General features: G+C 31.6%; 2 protein-coding genes across 3 annotated transcripts; one reads left to right on the top strand and one right to left on the bottom strand.

Annotated features, from left to right (window-relative positions):
• Positions 1 to 1,862: 1,862 nt before the first annotated feature.
• On the bottom strand, positions 1,863 to 5,044 carry LOC111424499 (transcription factor TFIIIB component B'' homolog Bdp1). 2 transcript variants are annotated; one of them, XM_071198236.1, is made up of 5 exons: positions 4,255 to 5,044; positions 3,990 to 4,201; positions 3,612 to 3,853; positions 2,616 to 3,544; positions 1,863 to 2,549 (listed from the first exon to the last, which is right to left on the bottom strand). In XM_071198236.1, the coding sequence occupies exons 1-5, from the start codon at positions 4,790 to 4,792 to the stop codon at positions 2,269 to 2,271; spliced, it is 2,202 nt and encodes a 733-aa protein (XP_071054337.1). In that variant the 5' UTR covers positions 4,793 to 5,044; the 3' UTR covers positions 1,863 to 2,268. The 2 variants fall into 2 exon arrangements, with proteins under 2 accessions (XP_071054337.1, XP_022913818.2); XM_023058050.2 differs by having other exon boundaries at positions 1,863 to 3,544; positions 4,255 to 5,043.
• A 2,976-nt stretch (positions 5,045 to 8,020) lies between these two features.
• On the top strand, positions 8,021 to 13,145 carry LOC111424552 (Tetraspan membrane protein in hair cell stereocilia). The gene is made up of 3 exons (XM_023058134.2): positions 8,021 to 8,583; positions 12,247 to 12,489; positions 12,627 to 13,145. The coding sequence occupies exons 1-3, from the start codon at positions 8,172 to 8,174 to the stop codon at positions 12,818 to 12,820; spliced, it is 849 nt and encodes a 282-aa protein (XP_022913902.1). The 5' UTR covers positions 8,021 to 8,171; the 3' UTR covers positions 12,821 to 13,145.
• Positions 13,146 to 21,835: the final 8,690 nt, after the last annotated feature.

Genomic DNA, 21,835 nt, shown 5'->3' with positions numbered 1-21,835 from the left:
AACCTCATCTAATCGTAACAGAAAAGATCTAACATTATAAGCATTAAACGAATTTGCTGATCAAAAAATGAGAAAAGATTTAAATAACTAATTTATCAGTTTTTTACCATTCTTGAAACCTGCAAAAAATAGAAAACTTGCAAATATCGTTACAATACCATTAAAATTTAACATTTTTGTGCAAGAAAAGTTGCCTATACAGACATTGTTTTGAGCATAATATACAGACTGATTATGACAATAATTATAACAATAGGACATGTAGTGGACAATAAATTAAGATGATTTAACGCAACTTACCTCTATACTACTGTTCTGTGCCTCTATACTAAGTTGTACACCTGAGGAGTTATAGGCCTTCAAAGTTGGCTCTTACATTTTTTAAAAGTTCAATATTTTCGTAATACATTAAGCTAGAAAACCCAAATTTGGTATACGTTATGAGTGTACTAAAGGTATTAATTGGTAGCAAATTGAACTCAATTGAGGCATTTCAAAGGCTTGATTAAGGGTAATGGTACCATAAATTTTGACAGATTTTTTAACCTTTTGACGGATTTAATACATTGCTACTTCATTTCATGTGGAATTTAATTCTAAAACTTTTCTTACACTTATTATTTTTTAAAAAAATTTGTCGTCTTCATGAAAAATTTAAATGACTAAAGACACTTATTTCGTAATGTTGTACGTCAAACTTGACAAATAGGTTATAATATTATTTGACAACAAGGTTTTATAACCTATTTGTCAAGTTTGACGTACAATTTCACAGCCGACTTTTCGATGAATTTAAGTAGCATTAACGAAATACGTGTCTTTAGTTATTTAAGTTTTTTATGAAAACGATATTGTTTTTTAAAAAATAATAAGAGTAAAAAAAGTTTTAGAATTAAATTCCACATGAAATGAGGTAATAATGTATTAAATCCATCAAAAGGTTAAAAAGATCTGTCAAAATTTAGGGGACTATCACCCTTAATCAACCCTTTGAAATGCCTCAATTGGTCTCAACTTGACCAATTAATACCTTCGGTACACTCATAACGTATACTAAATTTGGTTTTTCTAGCTTAATGTATTACAAAAATATTCAATGTCTTAAAAATTTAAGACCCAACTTCGAAGGCCTATAACTCTTCAGGGGTACAACTTAGTATAGAGATAAATTGCGTTAAATCATCTTAATTTATTGTCCTCTACATGTCCCTGCTCTGTGTCGGTTCTTATGTGAATCACCCTGTATAATAGGCTTGTTTTGGTTCAATAGTTTTGTAGTTTCGAACAGTTCTGAATCTTTCTGCGCATACATATTGCATATTAAATGTATGCGCAGAAAGGTTCAGAACTGTTTGGAACTGCGGAACTCTTCAACCGAAGCAGGCATAATATATCATTCTATTCAAATGATTCTATTTCTAGGTATAGTGTTAGTTCTAGTTTTACACCTGCACTGTCAATAGAACTAACATTAGACCTAGAAGTAGAAACATTCAGGTTTAGCCATGCGTCTCATAATGACTAAAGCGGAATGATTCTAATTATTAGTCTAGTGTTAGTTCTACTTTTAGTTCAATAAAAATATACAACAATCTAGCGCTGTATAACAATTAAAACTAGAACTAACACTAGACCTAGAAAGTTTCGGGTTTAGCTGTGCGTCTCTAAAGACGGCTAAACCCGAATGATTCTAGTTCTATGTATAATGTTAGTTCTAGTTTTACACTGTCACTAAAACTAACATTAAACCTAGAACTAGAATCATTCGAATTTAGCCATCTTTACAGACGTGCTGCGAAACATTTGGGTTTAGCCATACGTCTCTTATGTAGCATTTTATATGGGACAAAGTAAGTACTCCCTGGTTTCTATGGAAATATATTTTTGTGTAAATTGCATCTTAAGTGAAATTCACTTTATACATACGATTTTAAGATATCTTTGTAAATATTAACAAAATAGTAATCAATAATACAAATTTAAAAAAAATGATATATTAATAAATAAGGATAAATAAATCAAAATAATTTTATTATGTTCAACTGGCGTTTATTAAGAGCTTATAAAGCTTCATCAATAGCATATAAAAAGATACAAACAACACAAATAAAGTAACTCTTACTTCATTATATCAGGAGAATCAGCTTCAGCGCGTTTCAACTCGGAAATATATAAATTAAAAACTAAGCACCACAGAAATAAATAATAAAAAAAAAAGTATAACGAGTACATGTAAAATGCGGTCCATTAAATAACAGTGTTTTTTTTTTAACTCTCAGTGACAATCGTCATTTTGTTATCATCATGTGAAATTGTAATGTTCGAATTATTGCTTGAATTGATTGGACATTCGTCGAAATCAAAAATGATACTGTCTTTTGTAATTTCAATATTATTTTCGTTAGTACTGATGGGCGTTTGTTCATCCACAATAACATTTTCGGATATTGTGATGATATTTTGAATGTTAACAGATTTTTCGTTATTTTCCTGGGTAAGTTGTTCTATAGTTTTCCCATCCATATCAACCTCTTGTTTACCACGATCGTCTGTAATCATAAAGACTTTATATAAAGTTTTTCCCGATTGTGAAGAAGGAACAATCATTAAAGAACCTGGCTCTAAATTTTTATCATTATCGCTGCGATTTTCGATGTTTTCATTTTCTTGAACATTCACACTAGGTTTTTTGACTTCTCTTGGAATAGCAGCTCGTTTTGTTTCTGTCTTTTCATTATTTGAATTAGGCATGTATTCTTCATCTGAATCGTCTGTATCTTCCAATAAAGAATTGATTCCTTTTTTTAGACTATCATAAGGATGCTTTTTACGTCGTTTTCGTTTTGGTTTTTGTTCTTTAAGTGGCTCTTCAGGTTCCTCAGCTTCTAAACCATCGACACCAATTAAACTTCTTTTTCTTGTTTTTCTTTCCAATCTCCTCAACCTCTCCTTTTCTTTAACCAATTTCACTTCTTCAGCGCGTTTTCGTTTTTCCTCAGCAAATCTCTCATGTTCTTCCATTTCCTTCCTTAATTGATTCATATCAAACTCAACCGGTTGCATAACAGCGCGATCAATGAGCGCTTTATTAATTTTTTCTTCGCGTTTAAATTTCAACTTTAACTCTCTTCGCGTTCTATTTGGAAATAATTCGCACATCATTGTAAAATCGGTTCCAATAGTATTTAAAGCTTTATAAAATCGTAAAGTTTCTTCATTAGGCCAATCCTTCGCTCTTTTTGCACGTTTATAAACTCCATAAGCTGTATCAAAATCACCGTCGATAACTTCAGCTTTTTCTAAAGCTTTACGGGATTTTTTTGTTTCAGCATTTTCAATTACAAGACTTTTTTCGTCTATAACAATTTCACCATTTGGGCCTACTTTTATTTGAGGAGCTAAAGTACCATCTTCATCATCTTCACTTTTAGCATTATTTGGATCATCTATGTCTTCATCTTCTTGTGTGATTGTATGGATTGATTTTGGTGATGGAGGATCTTCTGATATTATACTGCTTGTTGTTTCTCTACGTTTTCTAGGACTAAATGAATGAAATAATTAACTAAATGATTTAATTTGCAATATAAGAAAATTATTTTTTTACTTACTTCATTGGATTTGTTGCTGGATTATAATATATTAAATCCATCATGGTTAGTTTTTGTTTATCCGGTTTACCATCAGCAAATTTTTGATAGAAATTCCTTCTAGCTTCAGCTATTTTTCTACCTTGATCTGATCTTCTAAATTTTCTTGGTGGATTAGTTATTGTAGATTCTTTTCTTGGTGGTGAAGTGGCTTCTTTTATTAATGTTGGGATTTCAGTTGCAAGTGAAGCAACTGAACAAATCTGTATCAAAAAAAAATTATTTATTAGACTAATATTGAATCTTTTAATAATTTGAGAAAAATAAAACACTTTGTTACTGCTTAAATTAAATATGTAGTTTGTTTTCAAATAAATAAAAATCTTTTAATAAACTTACAGAATCATTTCTTACTCTTCCATACGAACTTCTTCTGCTATCATCTTCTGATTCACTAGCACTTCCAATACTAAAGCTAGTCCTTCTTTGATGAAGTTTAGGAATAGCCTTAATTCTTCTGTTTAGAATTTTACTTGGACTTACAGGTGGTGGTGGATATTCTGTATCCGAGCCACATTTAGAAATATCTTTTTGAGCAATGAATGTTGGTGCTGAGAAAGAAAAAATTATTTTTTATTATGTAGTTTATGAAAACTCAACTTACTTATTTTTACGCTTATAGGGCTTGAAGATGTGTTATTAATATTATTACTATTATGATTATTAGGTGATAAAGTAGGTGCAATAACAGTTTCATTAAGACTATTTATAACCTCCTGCACATTCTCCTTGTTAGGTTCAACAACACCATTTTCAGGTTTTTCTCTTTTACGATTAACCGAATTCACAGCAACCATAGGTTTAATAAATTTTCTCCTAGCGGGTACACCCACCTTTTCAACCTTTTCGTTATTGTTATTGATTGCATCACATTTTGCTTCTTTGTCATCACAAATTCCATTTTTCTTATTAAAATTATCGTTATTTTCAACCTCTTTTTCATTAGCAATTGGTTTTTCAGTTTGAACAGCTGTTTCGGTTGGTGCTACCTCAACATGTGACCCTTGATCAGAAGTGAGGTTAAGTTCAGTAATTTTTTCATCCGGAGGATTTGCGGTTTTATTTTCGTTCTCCGGGGCGTTGTTCTTTTTCCGTTGGGGTATGTTTGCTATTCCCTTAATCCTAACACGTCTCGAAGCCATGGTATTTCAGCGAAATGAAAGAAAAACGCCGTTGCGCTGGGGGTTATTTATTAGAAACGTCGTGATATTCGACTTCGTATCTGGCACTGAAACATTTTGTGGCTTTCTATGGCAGCGTTAATCCATATGGAATTGCTGGGCGTAAATGCGAGCTTGCACATGGCCAGGAAATAGGTGCGTTGGAACGAGAAACCTTTCTTTTTACAGACACAACTGGAAGCTGTAGGGAATTTTCTTGGTGGGGGTCGATCAGAAATAACTGACAGATATGGCGCAAATATGTTCTAAAAGTCGATTGAACTAGAAATTAATGAAAAATCTAGAAAAAAATCCTGTTTTTATCTAAAAAGGGTATTTTAGATAAATGCGCAATAATAATAATGGTAGTTTAAAATAAAAAAATATTTTAGGTTAGAACATGTGCTAATTGATTTGACGTTTATCTAAATAATAGAACATAACCTAATTTTTTTTTAAACGTCAATTATGTTTTACAAATGCACCGATTTCAACTATAATTTCTAAGAAGTGCACCTTTTTTTACATTCTCGCTTATACCAAGTATATAAAGAGAAAGTATTGCAATGTGAAAAAATTCTATCTTGAGATTTTGTTTTTAACACATTTTTGGAGCACTTGAAAATATTTTTATTATTTTTGGCATTATTGAAAAATCTCTTCAATTAGAGATAAAGGAGTAGTATGTAATAATTATGAAAAACATTCAGATATAAAATTTCAATCAAATCATGTAACTGGAAGTATCTAAACATTACCTGAACTTAACATTGAGAAAATTCAAGATCCTTTAATTATATGCTTTTATAATTATAGATAACTGTTACAACCCATGTCTATAAGCTCAACACAAAAACTTTCTTGTTATAAAACGCGACAATGTTGAGTGTAGACATTTCCAGTTAATTAATTTTTTGCTACAGTTCTATTCACTCAAGCATATTCACGTTTATGAACAAAAAATATACAAATAAACTTTTGAATTTTTACATCAATATGGGTTTACTACATATTCAATGTTGTCTTTTTGTCGCTCATTATATCAAGATTTCTCCAATGCTCCAAAGTTCTTTCCTGAGTATGCTATCTATGCTATCAAAAGCCTATTCAAGGTCTAGAAACACTCATCCTTCCATAATCGCTTACTATATTTCACGCTAAACACATGATCTTGGATACTCCTTTGATCCTGAATCCACTCTCTGATGTTTTCTTCACTTAGTCAATCTTTTCTCTATTATTTTTTGAACACTTTCATAGCTATACTTAGTTACAAGATTACATTACATTTACATAAATTACATATTGGGTAGGCGGACCAACCAACCTTGCACCGCGACGGTATCAAATTTCACCATGCTCTTAACAAACCTTGCTCGGTGAAAAGTCATTCAGATCCTTTGGGAGATAAACTGCGACCCAAAAATCGAGAATCTGATACGATTAACAGCAGGACAGTGGCATAAAACATGCTCAACCGTCTCAAAGTTAAGGTGTGTCTTTAATCGGCAGTGCCCAGTAAAGACGCCCATTAGAACTTTTGACAGTGGCGATGTTAATAATAGCATGTCTTATTCCGGGAGAACTAGTCCACAGTAGGCGAAGTCTCTCTTCAGCCCACAGTCCAATCGTCTGTTTGGCTAACGTAAATGATACACCAACTGCTGGTCCTGGTCCCACAAATGCTTTACCGCTGCCCTCTCGTGCTAGCTCATCTGCCGCTTCATTGCCAACCACCTCAGAGTGACCTGGTACCCAGATCAGAGAAACTCTGTTATCACAACTCAGTGTGTTAATGTTGTTAATGTGAAGTTATGGAGGAGAAGCCGATCAGATTACGTTGTTAACTCATACATACTCACATGTGTTTTTGCTCATTACATCGACGGTAAATGTTTAATTGTTTTTATATTTACTGTACTTATTTTTATTTTAACATGCATTGTAACAAAAAATTCTGTATTTTCTCAGTCGTGCCTAACGAAGATCCTATGACGAATCGAAACATGTAGCACCGAAGCAAATAATAAATAAAATTTCATCGTTTTTGTACACTTCTTATTTAACTACTCACGATGAACATCGAATCCACTCTAACTAAGAATGTAAATATCTGCCTGAACAAGAGAATTTTCGTTTGCGAACCAGGATTGCCGTTTAGGCAGTACAATCTGGTATCGAGCATTAATCACTGATAGTGATCCCGCCAAATCTGATGGCAAATAGTAATTTTAGCCACTTTCTCTATATGCAAATGCAAAGGAGATAGGCTAAGCAGAACATCCATTGCAAGAATTGACGTTGTGTTTATCGTACTAGAGATTGCCAATCTAGCTACTCGTTGAATTCGTGAAAGTTTACTGATAACTGAAGTCTGTCGGAGTTTCAACAGTCACATAGAGCCAGTACAGTCTTTCAGGGCTAAGACCCCAATTTTTTCCACAAAGGCCACGACAAGTCCAGAACGATAGTCTAGCTTTGTGTAAAACTCCCTGCAAATGTCCATTTTGTCCGTTTTGTCCTAGGATAACTCCTAGATATTTGACTTCCTTTAAGAAAGGAATTTCTTCACCTTGGATAGTTGGGCTGATTAGTCCACCTAGTAGTAAGATACCAAGACATTCTTTACATTCTTTATATCTTTTTTCCATTGCTTCTTTTTAGCAGTTGTTTTTATCTTCTCGTTTCCATTAGTATTTTGTTTCCTCCTACTTCTTTTTTAAGATTCACCTGTTCATCTTCTTCTCCATCTTTTGCATGTTATCATTCACAATTGCAAATGTAACGTTTTATCACAAGGAACAAATTAATAAAACGAAATTCGATATTGTTATTATATAACCTATTTAATATTCTACTTTTTAACTTTATCAATAAACATCTAACATAGTAAATTTTTTTTATAAAACATTCTTCATTAATCTTCTATAAAATGAAACGTAACCTTTGTAAGCAATTTCTTTTACTTCCGCTTACTTCATCTTCCCATAATCTTATCTTCTCTCGTCTCATTTTTCGCAAGCATTCCCATAATTTCCACAAAACCCCCGAGTAGAAGAAAAACAACACGCTCTTCTCACCAATTTTCTCGCAGAACAGCTTCGCGGAGTAGCGCTTTCATTGTCTACAACATAACGGCATCTGAAAACGTGGTTTAGGTGGGAACGTTGGGTTAGGTAAGCGTCGAGCTCAGGTGTGTTCGACTCCGCAGTAAGCTAAGTAACAGTGTTGACTTCACGTCGGCCATTTTCTACGTTATTAAAACGACCATGCGTTAGAAGATTCTTAAGAAATTTTTCGTTCGGATTGACTAAATTCGTTCAATTCCGTGTCACTGGTTACTTTCACTTTTGTTATCATCATGGGTTCTAAAATTGAATACGTCGATCAATCACAAATTTACGCTACAAGTTACGTGAGGAACTCGAAGGCCATCGGCGTTTTATGGGCGATCTTCACAATCTGCTATGCAATAATTGGGGTAGTATCGTTGATCACACCAGAATGGATTGGATATTTGGGCACGGAATCGGGTAGTCAAGGAAAAATCGGTCTGTGGTCAATTTGTTATGCCGCCGAAGAAGGTACCGAAAGTTGTAAGGGATTACTTTACGAATTTTGGAAGATGGAGAACAAACCACTCATGGCAGCAACGATATGTGTAGGGTTAGCAGTCGCTACAGCCCTTTTAACTATTTGCGTAATGCTGTTTTTTTGCTTTTGTCAAACGACAACGGTCTTTCACGTTTGCGCTTGGTTACAACTGATATCAGGTAAAATTTTATTGCTTTATAGTTGTTATTAAATCGTAAATAATTTATGGCTTTCGGTTCATTGTAACGTTAGATCGTATCGGTATGTTGTTTAGAAAGAACGGATTATGCAATTGGACCTTCTCACTAATAACAACGAATAAAAGTCAATAGTAGTCGAGGGGCCGCTAGACGACATCTGCTTCATGGTGCAAAGTAATTTATCCGAGAAATCGACCAGTTACGGTGCAACGATCTCTTGATTGTAAATGCGATACCGGTAGATCGCCTAAAAAGCTTTCCTACTTTTATGGGAGTTTAATGATATTGCCAGTAATGGTAGTAGAAATTTTACAATTTTACAACTTTCTGTTCTTACATCAATTAAGTAGATTTTTATATTTGTTTTAAATTAAATATACATTTTACTTTAATAACTTTCAATTCTAAAAGTTAAAATCTTTCTACCGAAAAGGTTGAGGTCATTTCAAATACTTTAGATTAGTGTAATGTAAATAATTACTCACAAATATTAATTTTTGAATTTGTTTTTGATACATTTAATGGTATACAATAATACTTTCAAAGTTGATTTCTTTTTCCATTTAATTTTGAATGATATACATAAAATTAAGGATACACGTTATTAGTATTGATACATAGATTGAGATAAAGGAGGCGAGAAACTGACTATTCTCATTGTAATATCTCACTTTTTTTCTTGTTTGATTGACATTAAGATTATTCGAGGTTATTTGCATAACTTAACAAATCTCTATTCTGTTTAACAATGAAATGAAAATCCAACAAAAATTATAATTTTAAGATAGTCCTTTAGAATATGAACGGCATGAATGCTTTCAAGTTGGAATTGTTAGATATATACTCGTGGCTAGCTCCTCTATTTAAAAAGAGCTTACTGCAAAACTGGTGCTCTTTTGAAGCCTTCATTGAAAAGGGGAAGTATGAACAAAGAATTGAGTGTTGTAACAACAACTTTTAAATCTGTAGTGGAAGAGACAAAAGGATATACCATTGAAAACCCAAGGAGAGTCATCATGGGAAGGAATTTCAATCAATATATTTTATGGACTTATTATAAATTTAACAAGTACCCAAAATAGATATGTCCAAAATGAACTAATTGACGTTTGCAACCAGGTTTTAAGAAAATAAATTGTTGATGAGGTAAAGAAATGTTAAAATTTTTACATTTTGGGTTACAAAACATATCTGACATATCAGCAAAAAGTCAGGAAAAGTCTTGGGTTTGTGGAATGTGCAACAATGGCTGAAAAAGAATTAGATGTGCAACACATAATCAAAATACAGCAGCTAAAGCAAACGTCTTCCATCTGCATCACACAGGCTGAATTAGTTATTAGTTAGTATATGAGTGGATGTCATTTCCACGTCAAGACTTGTAGAATCATTCGCGAGAAGAAAACTTAAGAAAACTTTGAAACTTCAGAAAATTTTGTAGACCTATTAAAATTAGGATTGAGGCAGGTAATTGGCTCCTGCTGCCAGGTTCTAAGGAAACAGGTAGCTATAATGGGGAAGCTGTGGGGTGTAGCGCAGCAACAAGAACGACAGCTACATTTGATAGCCTCCCGGTCAAACTTCTATACTACTATGGTCACAATATAGTCACGTGCCTGACGAAGTGTTAAATGCGCTTACCCAGTTCTCGTACACTTTTTGGAGTGCATTTATTGTTATATCGATCGAACATAACAAAGAAGACTTATCAGGGAGCGAGATGTTGGGAGAGAGGAGTGATATTGAGCATCAAGATGAAATTAAAGAATGTGAAGATGGTTCAGAAAAGGAACAAGATGGCGCGAAGAATTTAATACTGGTGTAGAAACGAATTTTTTTTGGGAGAAGATAAAAAACCGAATTTGTTGTAGTCAAACGAAGGAAACAATTTACCAGCATGTTTGGTTGGAGTGATGGAAAAACTTTAGTATCTTTATACTTTTGCAGTAATGTTGCGCTCGAAGAGTTAAACCTTACAATATCCTCATTCATAAAATGAGAAAATTAATTAAATTATTAAGATTTCTTTTTTAAGAAATTTATTTTTCATGGCCTAACAGAATTTCGGTACTTTATGAATTAAAAGAAATTATGAACGAAAACCGGAAATTAAATAACTCAACTTTTTATAACAATGTTCCATTTAAAAATTACTTCGCATTTACAACAACATGTTAAGTAAACACTTTTTATGGCTCGTTCCACTTTCAGTACCGTACTAATTGACCCGAATTCTCCAAGAAAACTGTATGCACACAATCGTCTTGTCATACAAGGTTTACTTTTAAAGAGTACATATCATAAGTAATTAAAAATGCTATAAAAGAAATAATTTCAACAAAAAAGTGTATAAACCAAACAATAAACTTTCTCTACCACTCCAATTTATATCATAATACTTGCATTTCTATCGATTTCGTTACAATTGAATCGAATTGGTACTACCCTACTACTAGGAACTGGTCCACAATGAAATCCACCACAAAATATTAAATTATGCGGTAATTAAGTCCTTATTTAGTTCCGTTATCGGTCTAATGGCAACCCGGCTAACGCAATCAATCCGATTTAAATTATAACTAGTCCACCGTGAGATGAGAATTTGTTGCGTAAACAATAAGTATTGTACGTCCAGGTCTTTCTATTCAATTTTTTTTCTAATCGTTTCATTCATTTAACATCTACATTTACGAAAATGATTATAACTTTCATAAAGATAATAAAATAATTACTTTAAAACCAATTATAGTGCACGTTTGTCGGTTAACGGATGCGTAAAAACTTTTCACTTGATACCATTTCTTTACAACAAGAAAACAAGGTAATTAGAGCAACAACACAATCATAATAAAACCATAAACCGTAACGTAAATGAATATTACTATTAAAAAGCTTTAGGTAACATAACTTTTATGATTTTTTTTGAATTAATATTGTTTGATAAGAATTTATATAGAAGCGGATTAATGTGATGAAACGAGTTTTTAGAATGTGTACGTGGTAATATCATGACCTAAAAATCTTTCAACCCAGACTTTCCTTACTATCATCGATAATTCAGTTCAACACTTTTACATAAAACATTAAATACAATTTTGGGTTTATCAACAACCAATTAGATCGTTTTGGAAAGTTTATTAGTAGCGTAAACTTTGTTTTGACACGATAAGCATGTTTTATGATAGCTAAAAGATTCGTCAGCTAATTTGAAATGATAAATTATAATTTTTCTGTTATTCATTTATATAATAATAAATCTAATTTTAAACAATCTAACCTTAAGACGTAATGAAAATATAATGTGTTTAAATTATTTAAGTTTAAGAAAAAACCGTTTACGATGTTCGTGCAAAAGCTTTAATTATAATTAACCATCGAAAGTTTACAGTCTTTAAAACCTTTCCTGTTTGCAAAACAACCCAACTTATTCGTAAACGCAAGGTCGAACCTTGCGGAATGTTAACTACTATACTCGATTTGAACGTAGAAACGCACACACCTCAACAGTCTCAATTAGAAAGTTACATAAACGTAACCCATGAATATAAAGAGTACTTAATGATGATTTTAATCGCCTTTAATTTTTTTAATTTCATTTTTGTTAATAAATATACTAAACTGGATTTTTATTATTTCTTTTAGCAATTTGTATGATTGCTGGATGTGGTTGTTTCCCCGCCGGTTGGAACGGTTCTAAAATCCAAAAAATATGCGCTTCATCGCAACCGTATTTCTTGGGGCGATGCAACATCCGCTGGGCGTATCTTTTGGCAGCTATTGGATGTTTGGACGCTGTTATCCTATCGATTTTAGCATTTATATTGGCCACTAGACACATTAGGTTACAACCGGATCCGCATTATGCCCCGGCGAGCTTATTTAAAGGTAAGAAGCCATACATAATCATCAACTTACATAATGATTTAAATGTCGTTACGTTAATCGTAAATGACGAGTCATTTTAGAAAGTTAAAGATTTCAAGAAAATGTGATTGAAAGTCTTTTTTATTTTTTTTTTGTAGGTGAAATGAACAGTGGTTTTGTTAACGATACAGGAAGTGTAGCCGGCTCAAGAAAATCTTTAAATTTACATCCAGTTTTATTAATGCATCCAGGACAAGACGATACATATTCGCAATTTTCTCAAAGAACTGTGCCAAGATCGACTCATTCCGGTCATTATTCTCATCCAATGCATCATAACTATCAAATGTAAAAAGATAATTATGTTTACTATACATACAAAAAAAAGATGTATGTATATTTTTATTAATTATTTTGATACAAAATCGTTTTCATTGCTAACCTGTGATGGAGAATTTGCGAATGAATTGAATCCTGTTGAATCGAATCGAATCTCATTTACCGTTTTTTTAAACTAGGTATCTTCGTTTAGATTTTATGGTTTTTATTTTTATTATAAGATGTCATTACTAATTAAATCCTTTAAGTAAATATAATGTTTTTAATCCGTTAATATTATTTATTTTAAGAAGTATTTAGCTTTTATTCATGTCTAAAATAAAGAAATCTACATGATACTTGTTTTAGTTTTATTTTACTCTCTAAACATTTTATAAGATTAGAATAAAATATAAGTTTGTTGTTAGTAAGGTACTTCACAGAAGTGTTCTGATTGTGTGAGTTAAGATTAACAGTATTAGTGCAATAAAAGGAATTATATAGCATAAGTGCCCTCACGAAAGAGAACAAGGAGATGTTGAACAACCAAAATCTACTAATACACGAGGAGATTGAGAGAGTCAACCCTACTCGTCTCCGATCAAAATAACAACCACTGCCACAGATGAAGAGTTCAACCTGACTAATGCTTGGCAGCAAGAATGGATAACAAAGCAGAACAATCAGATCTCATGTATTACCCAAAAGCCTCCTGGGTTTGATTTGCCAAGCAAAACCTGATCAACTATTTTCTGCAAAAATGAGTGCAATGCTCTTGTATAAAATATCATAAGGGCTACCAAGCAACTAACAAATTTTGGTTATTGTTGTTAGTAAGGTACTTCACTTAGTTCATACAAGTGTACTGATTATGTGCCTGTGGAATAACAGTATTAGTGGTATGAAAGGAATTATATAGCAAAAATGCTCTCATGAGAGAGTACAAAAAGATCTTGAGCAACCAAAATCTACCAATACACGAGGAGATTGAGGAAGCTAAATACACTCGTCTCTGATCCAGAAAGCCTCCGATCAAATTAGTACCCACTGCTCCAGATGAAGAATTTAGCCTGAATAACGCTTGGCATCAAGAATGGATAACAAAGCAGAATAATAAGATCTCATGTATTACCCAAAACCCTACTGGGTTTGATTTATCGAGTTAAATCTGATCAAAATAGAATACGGACCTAGCATGGGGCCCCGTTTCTAGCCTAACCTAACGTTAGGCTAGAAATTATGGCAAAAGCTAAAAAATAACCTAACAATAAAAAGCATCCTCAAACTTACAACTTATTATGGACTAATTAATTATTAACTCAATAAGTTAACGAAACAATTAATTAAATTATGAAAATCCATCCAACATATATTTAGGCAATCAACATCACAAAGTGAAGTATTGGTTGCCTAAATTAAACATTAAAATTTAAATATTTTTATGTTTAAATTTTAAGTTAAATCCTAATAAGTTAAGTAATTTCTTTTATTATTGCATGAATCTGTAAATACTTGTTCGTTTAAATACATATAATTTCTATTTGTCCCATTAATTTTTTTATTAGGAAGAATTCTTAGTAATTTCGTAATCGATAAGAATTAAGAATCATCATTATTGGCACCACAACCCCTGGTGTGTCTTTTCCTGTTCTTAGGTACGCCTTCCAGTTTCTAACTCCCATCATTTTTAGACTTTTTTCCTTATATCTGCTTGTAGACCTGCATCTCTTGCGGGTTCGAAAACTGTTTGGCGGAACATTTGTTCTGGGAATTCCCCATTTGTTTTGTATATTAGTATCTTAGTTTTGTTGCCTAATAAGCCTGACCTTAATAAGTTTCTCAGTCCAAAGTAAGCTCTATTAGCCATATACAATCTTCTCCTAGTTTCTACAGACATTATGTTATTTTCATTTACTTGCTTTCCAAGACATATAAATTCCTTTACACCTTTGAACGTGTATGGTTCACTAATTAGATCTTCAGGTTAAACAGCAGGCTGACTTCTTTAAGTAATTGCGTTATACAGTGGCCTTCTATCTACACTTTCGTAGGTACTTTTAAAATCTATAAATAAGTGATGAGTGTCCATCCCATAGGACCTCCCTAAGAAGGAAGATTTGGTCAACGATTGACTTTCCTTTACGAAAGCCACTTTGTTACTTGCCTATACTATCTCTTCACAGTATGTTGATAGTCGGTTATAAAGTATGTAGGCTAACACAATTAATAATCAAGGTTTATTCTCGTGTTATAGTCACTACATCTTTTGACCCCCACGACCTTGTAAATATACTTCCAATCACAATTATGAATAAGGAATAGATCGGTTGAATTCTCGAAACTGTTATGGCATCGAAATTGTTATGGTTGAAGAAAAATTTTAGATTAAAATAAATAATTATTTCCATAACTTTTCTAAAAACAAACACATTACCAATTTCAAACGTTTTGATAAACAACTTGTCCTCATATTATATCGTATATCTAACCGTTTTAAGCTCTTTGTAGAACTGTTGATCGATTGTATTCGATTCGGAAATGTTGTTTGTTTTTTAAACAAATCTTGGAATCTACATATAGAACTCCTGTGTGTGTATAGACAGAGAACGAATTGTCCATTCCCGAGAAAGATTTGTTTGTTTGTCGTGGATTTAACGTTTCCTTTAAACTTTGAATCAATTTTAAATTTGGATTAATTTTTTTAGGTATTTAAAACGTTAAGATGCGCTTTAATATTAATATTGAAAGTGGATTACCACAAACTTTTTTATAGCGTTTTGCTTCAACGCACTCGGTAATTTTTACGCTTTCGGTCGTTATGAAACGATTTTTTTTAATTAAAAAAGTTATTAAGGAAAAGAAATAAAACAAAAACATGGTACATACTTAAAATATAGTGTATTCTTTTATATTCATTGTTATAAATTACAATAGGTGCTTTTGTATTCTACGACCACTTCACTTATCTTTAAGAAACAGATCAAAAAACCGTTTTTGCCAGTTACAGGAAAAATTCCAGTTATATCGTTAAAACCTGGAAAATGTTTTTTGTATGTCAACATGTTTTCTGATAACATTTCTTGTAGATAATAAGTTTATCGGTTAGCTTCCAGGTAATAAAACGGTTTCTGCACAATTTAAATATTAACATCACTTTTTCGACGATGTAATACTAATTATATAAGTACTCAAAACTCGGGTTGGATGTTAAAGTTGATACATTTAAAATTGTAATTTTTTATAAATTCGTGACAAAATATGCTGAGAGTCGTATTATTAAATTCTAAATCTTAGATATGTCTATTGATACTATAAAAATTAATATAATCAGCAAATTAATGATTTATTTTTTTTTTAATAATTGGAATTAATATACAAAGATATTTTTACTTTACAAATGGTAACGTTCAGTTCTTTCCTTATTTTTTACATATTCTTTTCTCATTTTGTTTACTTTTTTGTTGTTTCCTAAACAAAACCCACCGCAACACTTAAACATATTAATAACACCGAAGACAAAACCATTGAAGATCCATTTGGCTTCGCAGTTGTAACAGTTGAGGGTACATCCGACTTAGGAACAGCTTCGTCTGTTTTAGGTGCTTTGTTTTCAGGCATTTCATTTTTATTGTTATTTTCACTACTTTTATTTTCCGGGTCCTTTTTCTCATCCTTTGGAGGTGTCGGTGGAATAGTTTCAGCAGGTGTGTCTGTATTTTCTGTTTCAGTGGGTGTTTTTTCGGTCTTTTCTTCGGTACTCTCTTGTTGGCACATTGTCGCCGTTATAAAAAAGAAAACAAAAAGGAGGATAATTGAACGCGGTAAACGTAACATTTTTAAATAAATTTGTTTTATTATCGTTGATTTAAAGATTTCGTATTCGCAAACGTTTACTATGTAGTTTTTGTGATTTATGAACTGTACGAAGTGGCGGTTGAAAGCGTACTGAATCGGCTTTGGACTACGGTCGTTGTTAAAGACTGTGAAATTGGCAGGAGGAAGGGAGCGCAGTGACTCATTCACTAACTTCATGCACGGGTACCATAGTCCAGGCTCCGAAACGACCCTTTACCAATCCTCCAACCAACCCCGCGATTTTACAAAAGCACTTTTTTGCGGAATTGAACCTTGTAACGAGGCATCTGTTGGAGTCGTCGTTGGGGTTACTATATGGGGTTGAGAAGTGACTACGGGGTTATCCCCGTGTGCTTTTATTGCTTCCCTCTCAATAACGATTGATCATTAAAAAGTTTTTATTGTTGAAAATTTAATGAATTGAGAGAGTTGTGATAATAGTAAATATAATTATTGTACTCGATGAAGATAGAATATAAATGAAGCCGGCAGTAAACACAATCGAACGCTGAGGCACGTGGACAATGCGGTTCTCCGAAAATAACGATTGGGAAACAATGGCCCATAACCTTTTAAATGACGCGCACAAGCCATAATTTAACACTCTTTTAGAGTAGTACTACGTGATTATTTTTTCGATTTCTCCTGTTTTTACAAAGGAAAATTTTTAAACAAAAGGCTTTTTTTTAAACTTGAATATATTTAAGTTATGTTTTATACATAGAAAAAGTTAAATAAACAAATTTTCTTATTTCACTAATAATAATAAAGTTGATTTTTGATATATTGGTTGTTTAAAGAGTCTTAACTTAGTACATAGATGTGTTCGCCTCTATCAATTTTACCCCAAGCAAAGATCCACTCATTCAAGTATTTGTACCTATTTAGACAAATATTAGACAAGAGACGGACGACATGAGATGGAAAGACGGACGCAAGAGCACAGTGAGGTGGAACCGATCACAGGTATAATTCTTGGTTACACTGGATCATTAATGCCAATGAAATCTGCGTTTTTCTATTTATGTATCTTCATACCGAGGCAAGGTGATCTTGATGATTTTTCTTGATATCTATGCATTTGAGAGCAAAACTGCAAGAGAGTAATATTGTTAAGAGTAAAATTTTCTACAGCTTTTGTTCCAAATATTTTTTTTGTTATATAATCCGTATCCCGAGTGTTACCATTAATAACTTTTAAAATATTGAAATTCATAAAATTTTCATAGTATCGATTTTTTCACGATATCTATGCATTTGAGAGCAAAAGTGCAAGAAAGCAATATTGTTAAGAATAAAATTAACTATAACTTTTGTTCTAAAAGTTGTTTTGTAATATAATTCGTTTCCAGAGTGTTACCATTAACAACTTATAAAACATCGAAATTTATCAAATTTTCATATTGTCGTATTTTTCTTGAAATCTATGCATCTAAGAACAAAAGCGCAAGAGAGCAATATTGTTAACAATAAAATTTCCTACAGCTTTTGTTCTAAAAGTTTTTTTGCAATATGATCTGTTTCCGGAATATAACCATTAATAACTCATAAAATAACGAAATTCATAAAATTTTCATAGTATCGATTTTTTCACGATATCTATGCATTTGAGAGCAAAAGTGCAAGAAAGTAATATTGTTAAGAATAAAATTAATTATAACTTTTGTTCTAAAAGTTGTTTTGTAATATAATTCGTTTCCAGAGTGTTACCATTAACAACTTATAAAACATCGAAATTTATCAAATTTTCATATTGTCGTATTTTTCTTGATATCTATGCATCTAAGAACAAAACGCAACAGAGCAATATTGTTAAGAATAAAATTTCCTACAGCTTTTGTTCTAAAAAATTTTTTGTAATATGATCTGTTTCCGGAATATAACCATTAATAACTCATAAAATAACGAAATTCATCAAATTTTCATATTTTCGTATTTTTCTCGACATTTATGTATCTGAGAGCAAAAGTGCAAGAGAGCAATATTGTTAAGAATAAAATTTCCTACAACTTTTATTCTAAAAGTTTTATTGTAATATGATCCGTTTCCCGAATGTTACCATCATCAACTTGTAAGACATCGAAATATTTGTGAACAGTTCTGAAATAAAGATCATTCTCATATAGATTGAATTACGACAACAAAATACATCATTGAGTGTATAACAGCAACAAAATAACTGGTAAAGATATCATTCACGATAATAACAATGCTGGATTCAATATTAATAATATTTTAAATAATTCGTATACTTTACTAGAATATTTAACAGAATAAATTACCTTATATTTGAATTTTATAATCAATTTGATAGCAACAATCTATATTAAGACCACCCTTTTTTGATAACATTGTTGTAATTATCGAATTTTAATGTATAAAATTATAAGAATTCACTCCTTTTGTTCTTGTATTTCTTAGAAGTTTTAAAAATGTTTAATAATGTTTTTCTTAAAATTTTATCGCTGTGAAAATCGCTTAAAATGGCGTTGAAGTTTAAAGCGAGAATAATGAGACTAAGGATTAAAGGATCTAAATAACTGTATATTATAATTGTGGGAACGCTTTTATTGTCTAAATGGTGAGAATGAAATTAATGAAATTGTTTCTATTTATTTTAAAATTATTCTAAGGAATTTAATATTTCTTTAGGTAATCTTATCAATATTTATTATTGATTTTTTAGTGTCGCAACTTTTTATAAAAACTAAATTGAATAATATTTAATATTACATAGATTACTACATACATCAATGCTGTTAGTTATATTAGTATAGTTATCAGATCCACGAAATTTCCAAACCATAATATAGGTGTTACATCTAATCGAAAAAACCCAATGGTTTGGAACATTTTATGAATCACATTGATTATTCTGAAAGAACTTGGCAACTCGTCTACATTCAATACATCCTTTAGTCAGAATACACTGCGATTTTAAACATATTGTACTTAAATTAAATAATTTCAGATAATTTATTTAATTATTTAGATTCTTGCGAACATAAATTTTGCTTGAAAGTCTGTATGAAAAATAAACTAGTTCCTACTTTGTTATTCTCAAAAATCTTTATTTGAAGCGCGATGTTTCCCTTTCAGCGCCTATTAAGCATTTTGCAATTTACAATCATGATTTACTTTAAGTTTTAATTCAAGGTCAAAGGCATGTTAATGGAGCAAGATCGTTGTTGCAAAAAGGTTCTATTTACTGTTTTACACTCTGTAAACTTATATAACTTATTATTTTTGGGCATCGACGACTCACATCTACAATGTAATCCACTGGTGCTAAATAAAACTAAACTGTTTATTTCCTTTATAAACGCGGGATGGTTTCTAAGCATATTTATAATTTATTTAAATTTCTGTTTTCATCTCTGTAAATACTATGTTTAATGAAGAGGGTTGGAGATATCTTATAGGTTAAAATTATTCATGTCATCTCCAAAATTCATTCAACAAGCATTTGAAATTCTGTTTCCTGGATTTTTTATGAATCAGTTTTATCGTGCTTTGACTGATTATACATAAATATTTGAAATTATATTAAAAATTACTGGAATATTTTTATACCATATTTTGAAGCGATAATGATGTGAATGTAATGATTAAAACATTTCAAGAATTCATTCATTTTGTATTTAATCAGTTAACATTTTTAAGGATGTAGGTTTTGGTTATGACAAAATTATTAAAGCAATTATTTGTGGTGATAAATTGCAGAGAACGTGCTCTAAATATTATGAAACAAATATTAGTTTTGCAAACTGAGTCAATTAAAACATTATTGTTAATCAGCACATACAAGAGTACTTTGATATCTTGACAATATAATAATTAAAAAAAATTTTTTGTGTTGCTTTTAGAGATGAATGTCCAGCTTTCATGTCATCTCGTAGGTGGTCTGCTAGGAACCCTCTTCAATGTGGGGTTTTCTTCCTTTGTGGTGTTTCTGACCCAGCTTCCGTGGCGTATGTTAGAACCGGTCTTAGAATTGTCTTGTAGATTCGAACTTTACCTTCTGTTGACATGTTTTTATATCTCAGATAAGGTTTTCTAAGTTGATTTTCAGATTTTACATCTAATGGAATCTTCCGTTATTACCACTGATTCTGTTTTGCTTACTGATATTAACATGTTAATTTTTCAGACATTTTCAGAAATTCACATCGAAATTCAACAAATTTTCATATTATCGTATTTCTCTCGATATTTATGCATCTATGAGCAAAAGCACAACAGAGCAATATTGTTAAGAATAAAATTTGCTACAACTTTTGTTGTAATCGTTTTTTTGTAATATGATCCGTTTCCCGAGTGTTACCATTAATATCTTGTAAAACATCGAAATTCATCAAATTTTCATATTTTCTTACTTTTCTCGATATTTACGAGAGCTCGACACAAACTGTCTTCTTGGCGAATTCTTGTCACTACAGGTGCTTCTCTTGTATGTCCATCATTTGATCTAATTCGTGTTGTGTTGTTTTGACACAGAGTTATACTCTAAAGTAGTTAGGATTAATGTCGTGTTCTTGTAGAATTGTGAGTACATCAGGAAGGCTAACCCTATGAACAACCTTTTTAAGGTTTACTAAGCAGAGATACAAGGGTTAGTTATACTCTATCGACTTTCCAATTAATTGTCGTAGCATGTATATCACAACCAGTGTCGATTTATATTTCCTAAATCCTTGCTGACATTTATTTCAATTCTGTCTATCATTTTTCTGATTATAATTTTCGTTAGTAGCTTTTATAATGTAAAGTAATAATGTTGTAAATATAGATAAATATGTTCAAAAAAGAAACAAAGCATCTTGTATTCAGAAACAACGTACTTTTAATAAAAGTTGCACAAAATAGTTGAATATTCGGTTGCTAGAAGATCTGAACTTTGAAGCAGTAATACTAATGATGTGTAAAGGTCAGTGTCTAACTTAAAATCAACTTCAATGGAAAATATGTTATGTCATAAGTCATAAGACAACATATTTTTCTTGATTCAATAGAACCAAAATAGTTAACGAAAGGCCAGCTTTAGGTCACAGGCAGAAAATTTAGAGAGTTTAGATATGATTTCCTAGAGCAGCCTCCAACAACATTGAACGCAAAATTGTCATAGTTCTGATTTTAGTTAATTCTAAAGTTTTATGTATATCGGTAGATATACTAGATATATCGACCCTTTAAC

Source organism: Onthophagus taurus, chromosome 7 (genome assembly GCF_036711975.1).
Source record: "Onthophagus taurus isolate NC chromosome 7, IU_Otau_3.0, whole genome shotgun sequence".
Classification (NCBI taxonomy): domain Eukaryota; kingdom Metazoa; phylum Arthropoda; class Insecta; order Coleoptera; family Scarabaeidae; genus Onthophagus; species Onthophagus taurus.
This window is presented reverse-complemented; position numbering and strand designations above follow the sequence as displayed.